The sequence below is a fragment of the Sinohyriopsis cumingii genome, chromosome 14 (genome assembly GCF_028554795.1).
Source record: "Sinohyriopsis cumingii isolate HCF-2022 chromosome 14, ASM2855479v2, whole genome shotgun sequence".
NCBI lineage: Eukaryota > Metazoa > Mollusca > Bivalvia > Unionida > Unionidae > Sinohyriopsis > Sinohyriopsis cumingii.
Window position 1 is genome coordinate 36,215,532 of NC_142974.1, and position 13,843 is coordinate 36,229,374.

The 13,843-nt window shown below is 33.4% G+C and overlaps 1 protein-coding gene across 1 annotated transcript in view; it reads left to right on the top strand.

Annotated features, from left to right (window-relative positions):
* The window catches only part of LOC149783580 (gamma-interferon-inducible lysosomal thiol reductase-like), a 28,727-nt gene extending 16,655 nt beyond the window's left edge, over window positions 1–12,072 (top strand). Inside the window, exons 4-7 of the mRNA XM_089931839.1 lie at window positions 716–814; window positions 4,629–4,778; window positions 6,330–6,398; window positions 11,230–12,072. Of these exons, the coding sequence (XP_089787965.1) occupies window positions 716–814; window positions 4,629–4,778; window positions 6,330–6,398; window positions 11,230–11,295 (384 nt within the window). The 3' untranslated portion in view covers window positions 11,296–12,072. The remainder of the gene's footprint in view (window positions 1–715; window positions 815–4,628; window positions 4,779–6,329; window positions 6,399–11,229) is intronic.
* The last annotated feature ends 1,771 nt before the right edge of the window (window positions 12,073–13,843 follow it).

Here is a 13,843-nt window from a genome sequence, read left to right on the forward strand (position 1 = left end):
AGTGCATATATTACACAGACTTAATTACTGTAATTGCCTATTTGAATATAAGTGCATATATTACACAGACTTAATTACTGTAATTGCCTATTTGAATATAAGTGCATATATTACACAGACTTAATTACTGTAATTGCCTATTTGAATATAAAGTGCATATATTACACAGACTTAATTATTGTAATTACCTATTTGAATATAATATGCATATATAACACAGATTTAATTACTGGAGTTACCTATTTGAATATAATGTGCATATATAACACAGACTTAATTACTGTAATTACCTATTTGAATATAAAGTCCATATATTACACAGACTTAATTATTGTAATTACCTATTTGAATATAAAGTGCATATATTACACAGACTTAATTACTGGAATTACCTATTTGAATATAAAGCACATGTATTACACTGACTTGATTGCTCCAATTACCTGTTAATAATATAAAGCACATATATTACACATACTTAATTACTGTAATTACCTATTAAGGGTATAAAGTGCATGTATTACACAGACTTAATTATTGTAATTACCTATTAAGAATATGATTAACAATAATATTCAGATTACTGCTAGATGGGTTAAAGATAAATTGAATATCATTTCTTTAATCCTTAAGTTTAAGATTTGTCTTATTTAAAGCTCTATTACTAATAAATAATTAGGAACCTGAATTAATTCATTATTCTTTCTTTCCACAGACATGTACTATTTATTTAGTTAAGAACATCTCAGTGTACTTCCCATTTATCCACTGTATGGAGACTACAAAAGGGCCACAAGAGAAAGTTGTACAAAAGGTACAGTATTTATCCTATGATATGCCACATGTCTCTTTCTTGTGATATGTCCAAGCTCCCCACATAGTGCATGGCCACAGGTCCATACACTGTAATAGGCCTTCAGTGACCACTCTTTGATAGGTCCCAGATCCATGTTGTGATATGTTGCAGGTCCCAACCTTGTGATAGGTCACAGGTCCCTACATTGTGATAGGCTTACGATGAGTGTATAGTTAAAAAAATGAAGTCATCAGGTATCATGGAATAACTGACCTTGAAATAAACGAATCATCTGCCTTTTTATCGCCAAAGCTATTTTACCAAAAGCTTTTTCTCCTTCAGAATATTCATGTAATTGACATATTTTACCACATACTTTTTTGTCTCATAATATATATATTTACAGCTATGTCACCACAGACTTAAAAATATTCATGCCAAATTACAGATTACCTTTTAAGTATGTGATGAAAAAATGATTGGTTGATATCACCAACACTTGGCAAGAATTCAGTTACAGTAACATTTCATCTTTGATTTCTTCAAGTACGTTCAAGAGAAGCATGACCCATCCGTACCTGCTTGAACATGACACTAAAAAAAAATGTCCTACTAAAAACATGATTTTGTACTCCAAAACTACCTGACAGTCATGTTGGAAAAAGATGATTTCCAGTAATCTTGATAACACAACAAAAAAAAAAAAAAATAAAGAAAGAAAAAGCCTATCAGTTCAATATATGCCTGCAACATGTAGCTTGCATAAACGGAATCACTTATCCTTAGGGCAGTTTGAATAGCAAAACAAACATGCCAAGTTTGAGAGAATTTTTTGCACAACTGTCTTCCTGCCTGAAAACTCTTATAACATGGTCCAGGAAAATTAGTTGTCCAGATATGTGAAATTTAATCAAAGTTATATGATTTACTATTTCATTGATTTGTTTCAAAGTACTGTTCATTTTATCAAACAATTTTTTACAACAAAAACATTTTGTTTGTCATAATTGTAACATTTATGAGAAGAAATAATATTTATAATAAAATCTATTTTTAAAAAGATTTTAGAATAATTTTGTCATTTGCACATGTCTTGTCCTTGATATAATTCCATGTAGCTTTCTTAGTGACATGTAAATATTCAGATGTAATCTCAATCCAGATTGGGGGCCCCGAGTGGCCGAGCGGTCTAAAGCGCTCTCCATTACGGATCACTGCCATCTCACCTCTGTCTGCGTGTGTTCGAGTCCAGGATTCGGCCAATGTGGGTATGTGAGAAACCTTGCCAGTAGCTTCTCGTGGGTCGGTGGTTCTTCTTTGGGTTCTTCCTCCACCATTAATACTGGCCGCCATGCATAGCCTATTGTGTGCTGAAAAATGGCGTTAAACCCCACAATGGCGTTAAACCCCACAACAACAACAAAAATCAATCCAGATTAACCTCTGTTAACAGAAATGAACAGAAAAAACTTCCTGTAGATGATTGCTCATGTTCATGTGCTCACAACTCAAATTGCAGAAAACAGACATAGGCTCATGGTCACTAAATCATATAAAGCCTGATTTCTGCTCTGGTTCGAAATTATGTTTTATTTGATGCTTATTCCTTTTCTTTTTTGGTGAAATTAAATACGTGTCATTCACCTTCCCGATCGACATCCACATTCCTCACAGTGTGTTACCTCCCTTTGGAACTTTAACTCCACTGCCACAGCAACATAAATTTGGTGGTAAATTGCCACCTGGAAAAAAACATATGCTTCAATAAGTGCATCACTCTCAGTTTTAATAGCCTTGTCAGACATGCACTAGACACGACATCGTGGTATATCAATTGTTACAGATATTTGATTTAATTTATATTTAATTTAATTTGTGTGTGATTTGATTTGATTGTTTGTAGGTTTTGGAATCTTTTTATTTTCTTTACATGTCAATGTAATGTAATTTTGTTTACTAGGAATTTGATATTTTCCAGAAAATTCAGTTTGGCCTGAATCTTTCCTTAAATACCTAATAATAGAATAACTGTTTCAATTTATGACTTAGGTCCTGGCCTTGATTGAGGGTCAAGTAAACAACTTTTATTCTTGGAGTAAAATGATTGGTTCTTATCAAGAACTTACAGGGGCTACATAATTTTTGTATGTAACATGATCTCATGATCCTTTATTCTGCAATTAGGTATTTCCTAAATTGTGAAATACTTAGCATTAATAGTAATGTTTAGAGAGAGATGAGAGTTTTGGGGCTTTTAAACGCTTGTTTTCTTCTGTTGTGACCAGTATTGAAGTTTTGAGTTGTTGAGTTATATGTTAATTTTTTTTCAGTTTATTTGGACTAATAAAAGATTAATTCATTTCTCTGGAAATATTGTATTCTTACAGAATTCTTGAACAAGGACATTTCTTAAAATTTTTATTTGGATTTCCAAAACCGGAGGATGAATCCTAGTGTTTCTACAAGGAACTGTAGACTTCAGCACAGTATAGGTTACAGCATACGTCATTGCCTCCCATCTTGGATTCTTCATCAGGACTCGAACTTGAAATCATTAGAACATTTTATTATTTTTATTATTAGGACTTCTAAAATATTATTCGTGGATTATTCTTGATTATTTTTGGATTTGATTTTTGAAGCCGTAAGTTTTTGTTTTCATTTTTGCAATATTTATTCAGGGAAATAAATTAATTATTATATTTTTCAAAGTTTAATGTTTTCACTCTTTCATGTGTTACTGTTTTTTTGAGCCTAAACACATAATACAATAAAGTCACAGTGAAGTGCATCTGAGTCACATTACATAGTCTGGTCATTTATACCATGTTTTTGATTGGATCTCAACCTGTTGTTAGAGAAGGAAGGTAAGATCCAGTATGTACAAATACACTAAGATGGTTGACTAAGGTTTAGCTGTCTCAGCTGGTCTAAACAGTCTCATGACAGAGATATATTATGAAAGATTATGAGATGTCATGAGCACGTTTGATATCATATTGAAGCTACTCTATAATATGAGAAGTAGTCATCATTGATAGCCAAGGTCATCAGTCCACATTCCACATCAACCCATGTCATATATAGCTAGCTTAAACAGTGTTTTTGACAAGAACCCTCCATGCCATATAAGTGAAACGCTCAGTACTTTGATTCAGTAGCATGACACTACTGGGACAGTGCATCTATGAGCCTAACATTGTATTCTTATTACTTTGATATAATAGCATGACACTACTGGGATAGTGCTTTTATGAGGTTAACATTGTATTCTTGGTACTTTGATTCATTAGCTTGACACTACTGGGATAGTGCTTTCATGGGTTAACATTGTATTCTTGGTACTTTGATTCATTAGCATTTGGCTACTGTGATAGTGCTTTTATGGGTTTAACATTGTATTCTTGGTACTTTGATTCATTAGCATTTGGCTACTGTGATAGTGCTTTTATGAGTTTAACTTTGTATTCTTGGTACTTTGATTCATTAAGATGACACTACTAGGACAGTGTGTTTATGGGGATAACATTATCAAGTCTTCATGTACAGATTATTGTCCTTGTGGGAAAACAAAGAGTTGGCAGCAGGATATGGGCAATAGGCCTGTTTGTCCGAGTTGATGGCAAGTTGGGGCCTGTTTGTCCCAGTTGATGGCAAATTGGGGCCTGTTTGTAAGAGGATGGGTGTTTATTAAAAGAATGAGCCTCTTAATTATCTAATCCAGTTTCATTCAAATTTTTCCAAAATGTTTTAGGTAGATGATTATCTGATAAGATATTGCTTTCAACGAGGTCTGATTATTTTAAATACTTGAAATTTTTTTATTTTTCAGTGTGCCTCTAAGTTCAAAGGAATAGACTTGGACAAGATAATGGGATGTTCCACGGACAGTCTGGGTAATGAACTAGAACACCAGATGGCTCTGCAGACAGATGCTCTAGAGCCACCCCATACATATGTACCCTGGGTGACTCTAAATGGGGTAGAGTATTCCAATTACTTGTATATATTAACTATACTTTCAAATTGTTATTATTATTATTATTATTAATGGATATATCAAATTAAATCAGTTTAAAGTACATTTACCATACAGGTTGCTACAAAATCACAAACTTGAAGACCCAGTTTGATCAGTTTCTCATGAGCAGTATTCCAGGAAGTGTTCCAATGCATATATTGTAGTGATGTTGTCATAACACACAGCTATCCCAGTGAAGATAAACCCAAGCTTCTTCCTTAAATTTTATTTACTTGAATGTCACTACCACCATGACTTCAAAATGTAAAATCACTCTTTCCCCTTATGAAAATGCGTGAGGAAAATTATACCTCAGTGAATATATCGCTATTTTCAGACCAAAGAGTATTAACAAAACTATAAATCAGGAAAATATCACTGAGGATATCACTGCTTTCAGATTGGTGAGTATTAATGAAAGTATAAATCAGGAAGATATCACTGCTTTCAGATTGGCAAGTAATAATGAAAGTATAAATCAGGAAGATATCACTGCTTTCAGATTGGTGAGTATTAATGAAAGTATAAATCAGGAGGATATCACTGCTTTCAGATTGGTGAGTATTAATGAAAGTATAAATCAGGAAGATATTACTGCTTTCAGATTGGCAAGTATTAATGAACGTACAGATGTTGAAAATGTTATAATGGTACATCAGCATGACATTATGTATTTAAATGTTACATGAATTATATAATGGTACATCAGCAATGTGTATTTCAATGTTACATGTATTATAAACCAGTAGATACATATTTTAAGGGACTAAACATTAAATTTGTACAGCGGTGGGAGTTGAGATTGTTTTGAAAAATATTTCCATTTCCCATATCACTTGACAAAATATTTTGTTTCTGATTTGTAGAAAGTCTTGATTCAGAAGAAGATCACAGGCCCATTCACTCACTCCCCCTTTTGAAAATTAAATATTGGGTCCCAAACTTGAAAAAGTCTGGAATGCAGTTTATGCAGCCCATTCCAATTAAGGACAAAAACTATTGTACATATGTACATACTTGAGTGTAAGTTGAATCCAAGTGCAAGTTGTGCAGACCCAGATCTGCCTCTGCATTATGCACAAGCAGATATGGGTCTGCAGTTTTGTTAGGACTGATCAGTAAATAATCAAGATAGACCCGGATCTGTCAGCACAGTATTTGAGAGCATATCAGGGTCTATGTTGTTTTGCAGTTGAACCCAACTTATAAGCAAATAAAGATGGTATGGTATATGCTTCTAACAGTGTTTGATGGCATCAGAATTGTAATTATTAACAAGACCTGTAAGTAGAGAAATTCCTGTCTGCTTTAAGATCCATAGTACCAGAATACTTGAACCAATTGTATTATATGTACTTATGTGCCATTTGGTTGTCTATTATAAAAGCGTCTTTCATTTTGCAGACAAAAGTGTGAATTATGTTTCCCTGAAAATGTTTAGTTGTAAGTAGAATTTCACTGAGTTTTGAAGTAAAACAGACCACACTAATGAACATTTTGTATTTGTTCTAGGTTCATACTGATGACATACAGGACAAGGCAGAAACGGACCTTGTAAACTTGATATGTCAAACTTACCAGGTACATAAACATCATACTCACCCACTGACCTTACAAACTTAATATTCATATGATAGATCTTTCTTCAGGGAGATTCATTGATTGTAACATTTAATTTTACCAAATAAGTGAACTGGAAATAATTATCTTGAAGGTATTAAAAGATTTTCTTTTGGTACCAGACACAAAGTGAAGGTTTTTTCCCCAGGTAGATATTGTTGAGTTCATAAAAGTTTGGCCAGTGTATGGATGTAACCAATATAGGTACCTTTGTTCAATATTATAAAGGCATTGTACAGTAAAAATATTTGGTCAGTCTGCAGAGGAAGCCTTTGATAGGGCCAGAGTGCAGATGAGATCTAGTTAGAGGGGTCCTGTGCAAAGAAGGCCTGGTTATAGACTGCCCAATCTGAAATGGAGGCCTTGATTGGACAGGGCCAGTCTGTAAAGGAGGTCATGGTTAGAAAGAGCCATTCTGCAAGGAAGGCCTAGTTGCAGAAGGACTAATCTGATAAGGCATTGATTACATAGAGCCAGTCTAGAACAGTTGTCTTGTTTAGAAAGAGCCAATCTGCAAAAGCCCTAGTTCGATAGGGCCAGTCTTCATAGGAGGTCATGGTTAGAGAGGGTGACTCTGGAACAGAGATCTTGGTTAAGAGGCAATTGAGGCTTAATCTCACTGAACTTTGAAATATCTACTGGAATGAAAAGAAATCATTCAGAATGCTGTTCCATAACAAAGTGTTTGAAATATTTTAAGTCAAAACAAAAACTAATAACAATTGTCAGTTGATTAGTAATAATAAACATTTGCAAGGTCTTAATCAGAAAACAGTTTTCTCTACAAAAATCAAAAGTTAGATTTATAATTTTTTATTAATTGATGGTATATGAAAATTCAGGGGGGTCAGAACATTACTAAGCTGTATTTCACTTACAAGTTACAGTCTGGAAGAAATAATCCTGATATGACTTTGGATGTTTTCATTATCTTCACAAAAATCGATAATAATGTCATACATGTTGTATATGAGATATTATAGAATGACATCTTTCCTACTTTACCAATACTATAGATTTCATGGATACATTGGATAGCCAGCTTGTTTTATTTGGACATTAAAATTATCATTAAAAGTTATTAAACTTAATAACATGTCATAATCATTCCACTCATTTAATAAACATTGTATATATATCTTCACATATCATATACTGTATGTTTTAGACAGGTGAAATGCATGGATAGTTGGTCCGAAAGGTGCTTGTCTGGTTCAGTATTACCCAAGTTAATGAATGGAGTTGCTTTTTAAAGTAACATATATTGATTCATAAACCACACATTTACATAAAACTAAATATGTGTTTTCTTCCGAATCAGCGGAAAAAATAAGTTTGATTTGACAAGGGGATAAATCAAGACCATTAGGGTGAGATGTGTTCATAAGCCTTATCAAGCAAGTTTTTTCCCTAAACACAATTATGGTTTTGTGTTCATTACATACCCACTCATTTGTGCTTCTAAAAATAATGATATGTGGATGACAAAAACTAAACTAAAGTAGTTGCATTCTGGATTTGTGATGCATAAAACTGCATTTGTGGTCTGTACTGAGTTGACAGAAGGAACTAATTTGATATGTCAAGGCTGTCAGTCGGAGACATTCATATGCCAATCAAATGATTTCTTCCCCCTGACTTAGTACAAAACACAATAGCCATTTAGTATTATATACCCCAAGCTTTCTAAATAATTTTAGCTTTACTGTATGAATGAAATTCAAAACAATCTGCAATTTATAAATATTTGATTCACTGCGTCTGAAAATATCTATGCACATTAATGTCAAAGAAGTTGCCTGAGTAATTTGAATCTGGTTGTGTGACATGGAAGTATCTACTGAACAGTGGTATTGAATGCTAGATCAATTCAGTAGAGTTAAATGTATATTTAATACAGTAACACAGACTGAACATCTACATCAAACACTCTATAGCTCATTAAAAATTCCATTCATGCTGTACAGCTTGATTATTATTCTATTCACACTGTACAGCTTGATAATTATTTCATTCACACTGTACAGCTGAGTAATAATTCCACTCACACTGTATAGCTCATTAATAATTCCATTCACACAGCATAGCTCAATAATAATTCCATTCACACTGTAATTAGCTCAATAATAATTCCATTCACACCATATAGCTCAATTATAATTCCATTCACACAGTATAGCTCAATAATAATTCCATTCATGCAGTATAGCTCAGTAATAATTCCAGTCACACTGTATAGCTCATTAATAATTCCATTCACACTGTACAGCTTAATAATTATTCCATTCACACTGTACAGCTTGATAATTATTCCATTCACACTGTATAGCTCATATTAATTCCATTCACACTGTATAGCTCAATATTAACTCCATTCACACTGTACAGCTTGATAATAATTCCATTCACACTGTACAGCTGAGTAATAATTCCATTCACACTGTACAGCTTGATAATTATTCCATTCACACTGTACTGCTCAATAATAATTCCATTCACCCTATAGCTGAGTAATAATTCCATTAACACTGTACAGCTTGATAATTATTCCATTCACACTGCGTGGCTAAAAATATAATTTTGAAAGAGATAAAACAGGGATGTGTATTAAATAAAATACATGTTTGTGTTTTTGAGAGAAAAAAGCAAATTTTATATGGTGTTTGAATACATCTCAGCCTAATGGCCTGAATTTATCCCAGCACCATACACCACTCCCTTGATAACTCACATACTGATAACTTGCGAACCCATTTATAACACGGGGTCAGGCGTAGATCCCATTTTTTAAACCAGAAAATACCCAAAAAATTGATCCCTATTTGTTGAACTTGAAGAAAATTGCGATCAGAATTGGTAACGGAAACTTTGATATATCGCTTAATTTATCGTTGAAAACGTTAGATAGGACCTGGAAATTTTAATCAACATTATGAAATATCAGATTTAAAAATAGGTCATAAAATGTTTTACATATTCTTTCTGAATGACATTCCTAGTACACAGCAGTACACAATATGTAAGGAAATTTCAATCAATGAAAAAGTCACTTACGCCGAGTGGAGGCAGTACTTTAATAAATAAATGCAAGTTAAATTAAAAAAAATCAATTGAAATTTGTGTTCTAGTTCTATCTTTTAGTTCCTTTTAAGTGTAATCATCATAAATGCAACGTAAACTCTTGTAGTTAAATGTAAAATGCATCACAGCTATGTCCGCAAGCGTTTCTCAGAGAACCTAATTAAGTGCCAACTGTGTTTTGATAACTGACTTGTGGAAGTATTTGTTTTATTGTTGCACTGAATTAAAAGCTGGCCTTCTTTGTATTATCATGTTAATTATGTCTTTTGAATCAAATAAAGGAGGTAGAATAAAACAAAAGTTAGAGGCACAAAAATCCTACAAACTTAAAATCTAGCAGCCCTGGTCGTATGTCCAGTGAACTCGGTTCATTTGATCAATCGAATACTGTTATAAATGTTATTGTGTATGTAACATAAACTACCTTAACCAACTTTTTCATAACTGTGATCAAAGATAGCAAGGCAGCAGAGCGAAATGAATACTTCATAAAGTAGAGAGCTTTATTTCACAGATACAGGTCATTGTGGGCAAGCGAGTTTCAGAGAATTCTTGAGCCGGTACTTAGAGATATCCTCAAGGATGAGCTTTTTGAGTACAGTAGAGTCTCATGTGATGGCTGCTGGTTGATGGTTGCTTTTTGAGTATAGTAGAGTTTCATGTGATGGCTGCTGGTTGATGTTCGCTTTTTGAGTATAATAGACTATCATGTAATGGCTGCTGGTTAATGATTGCTTTTGAGTACATTACAGTCTTATGTGATGGCTGCTGGTTGACGGTTGCTTTATGAGTACAGTAGAATCTCATGTGATGGCTGCTGGTTGATGGTTGCTTTTTGAGTACAGTAGAGTCTCATGTGATGGCTGCTGGTTGATGGTTGCATTTTGAGTACAGTAGAGTCTTGTGTGATGGCTGCTGGTTGATGGTTGCTTTTTGAGTACAGTAGAGTCTGATGATGGTTGGTGGTTGCTTCTTGAGTACAGCAGAGTCTTGTGATGGCTGCTGGTTGAATTGTTGCTTTTTGAGAACAGTTGAGTCTCATGTGATGGCTGCTGATTGATGGTTGTTTTTTGAGTACAGTAGAGTCTTATGTGATGGCCGCTGGTTCATGGTTGCTTTTTGAGTATAGTAGGGTCTCATGTGATGGCTGCTGGTTAATGTTTGCTTTTTGAGTACAATAGAGTCTTGTGATGGGTGATCGTTGCTTTTTGAGAACAGTAGAGTCTCATGCGATAGCTACTGGTTGATGGTTGCTTTTTTAGTACAGTATAGTCTAATGATGGCTGCTGGTTGATGATTGCTTTTTGAGAACAGTAGAGTCTCATGATGGCTGCTGGTTGATGGTTGTTTTTTTAGTACAGTTGGATCTCATGTGAGGGTAGGTTGATGGGTGCCATTGTAAGCACAGTTTTGTGTCCTCTGATTACTGGGTGCTGGTTGTTAATAATAATGATAATAATGATAATGACATTAATAACAATAGTAATAATAATAATAACTCTAATAATAATAAAGATAGATAATGGTCTACCTTGTTTGTGTTACTAACGATTTTAAACAGCTTTGACCCATTCTGCTGGATATGTTTTATTGACAGATCTAGGTCTATGCTGTTTAGTTGACTGTTTTATATGCCAGTAAATAGAGTATGTTCTATGCATGGATCCATTTGTGTGTAATTTTGAAAATAATGATTTATTTTTCATTTTAGGGACCAAAACCAGCTGGCTGTAAAAAGGGTGAAAATAATCTGATGCACTCTTGTCTGAGGAATTAAGCTGTGATTTGCATGTGATCATGTTGGAAATGAAGATTTTCTTTTATTATTGCATTGTCTTCTCTTTTTAGAAGTTTAGCCTAATACAGGCATCTCCTATTATGCGACGTTGGTTATGCTCTATATGTAATTTTGTGTGTTCTCTCATGTATCATGCAGTATTGAGACAAGTCATTAAAAGACAACAGATGTGTCTCTGCAAATATGGGGATCAAATAACATATTGAATACATTTTATATGGTTATTACATTAGTCACTGATTTTGATGCAATAATGATTTCAGCACTATACATTTCCAGTACCAATAATTAAGATAGTATCTCTTATAATGTTCATGTTGATTGAAAATTAATGATTTTCATCCATGTATGAGTAGTAATGTTTAAGTAATAATGTTTATTGCATGCATCAGTAATGTTTATTGCATGCATCAATAATGTTTATTGCATGCATCAGTAATGTTTATTGCATGCATCAATAATGTTTATTCCATTTGTCAGTAGTGATGATATTCATCAATTTGTTATTTTCTCCTAGTAAAATGTTAAATGATTCCCAATAAGTCAGACATGTAATATGCCATATTATTATTATAATAACTGCATGTCTTAATGTTCTGCTTAATCCACAAAATGACGTAATGAAATTAAAGAGGTAGTGTACCTTCTTTGTTGTGTTCTGTACTTTGGAGCAGTGTTATTTGGACTTTGGCCTTCATGACTGTTTTATTGCTTATGAAGATATTTTCTAAAATTAAATCTTTATGCAACACTTTATCCTGTGTTTTAGTAATCTCTTCTTGATTGGTCATTTTTGACACTGAATACTCAAGCTAGCACATATGTCCAGATCCTCTTCCCTTTTCCCTCCCACATTGTCTAGATTGATAAAATACCTACATAAACCTGTTATTTTAACTTCATATTTATAAATTTATTTTAATTATGTTTTAATTAAAAAAGAATACTTTTACAAGAGGAGTGTGTGTGTGATTTAGATTTTTAATGTAGCTTTAACAATTTTTCAGTCATATCGCTACGATGTCTGCATTGTGACAGTTTATAGTGATGTCTAGCACTGGGGCATCATGCTGCAGACATGAGGCATGATGTCCCACCCAGTCATATTATCCTGACACCAGGCCAACCAGTCCTAACACTAACCTCTTAATGCTGAGTTAGTACCATTTTTTTAAGTCTTTGATATGACTTTGCCAGGGTTCGAACCCGCGATCTCCCGCATCCAAGGCAGATGCTGTAACCACTAGGCCACTGAAGCAGTTTTACAAGAGGAAGCATGTGTGTGTTTTTTTGTTTGAATGAAAAATACTTTTATCAGTATGCACTTTTTGTTATGTCAAAAGATCTTGCCGTTTTGCCCCAAAATGCCACTTTTGTGAAAAGGTGCTGCTATTGCACATCTCTCTGAAATCCAAATAAGCAAGATGGTTTTTCAATTAAACTGATGTTAACAGAAGATATGAAATATAAATGAAGTTAATTAACCACCACTACTTCCTTGTGTAGCCCATAAGGCCCTAACACAATAATTGTATCCTACTCACTACATGACTTCTGTCCTGACAAACCCATCTAATGGGAATTAATTTCATTTTTCTATGAATCCAGATGACCAACCAATCCAACAGGAAATAACCCCAAACATGTCAACAGGTTCATTATAAATATTAATATTAAAGATTGTTGTCCCGGAATTGTATAAATCCTTTTATTTATTAAATACATGTACTTGGGTTTCGTTTTTTTGTGTACAACAATAACCGAGGGTGATTTATGTATATTGTATAATATTTCGAAATAGTGAGTTCTAATCTGTAATTTGAACTTCATGTTAGAAGTGAAGATTTTCTTTTACTACTGCATTCTTTCTCCCCTTTTTGAGGAATTTAAACTATTACTGACAAACCTGCTATAACACAATGGGCCAGGTCTACAGAGTGCTTTTTGTTATGTAATTTATCATGCAATATTAAGACAAGTTACTTACAGACACTAGACTTGTATGTTCCAGAATGATAATACAATTACTGAGTGCATTTCATATGATGTTTATATTAGTCAATTATTGCTTGAAGTGTAATAATGTCAGATGCGTAAATCTGCAGTACCATTGACTGTATCTAATTATAATAATAATGCTTGTAGTGTTCTTCTTGCTTGACACTGTTTAATGACTTTGATCCATGTGTCTGTAATATTGTTTATTCCATATGTCAGTATATAATGTTCATCCATAGAGTTTGTCTGGTTTAAGTCACAAAATTCTTGATAAAGTTGATGGCTTGATCTACATCATGTCATCATTTCTAAAGAACACACAACAGATTTTAATGACGAGCTGACCTGGATTTGAATGAAAACTTGAAATTTGCTTAAATATAAGAACTTCAGGCATACAACATGAAGATTATTAGCTTTGGTGTTGTAAAACAATTAACCATTATTATATATAACAATTCCCACAGATTGAAAATTGTAAAACAGTACAATCTTGTAACATATCGTAAAGCTTATTTTCTCAGTTTCC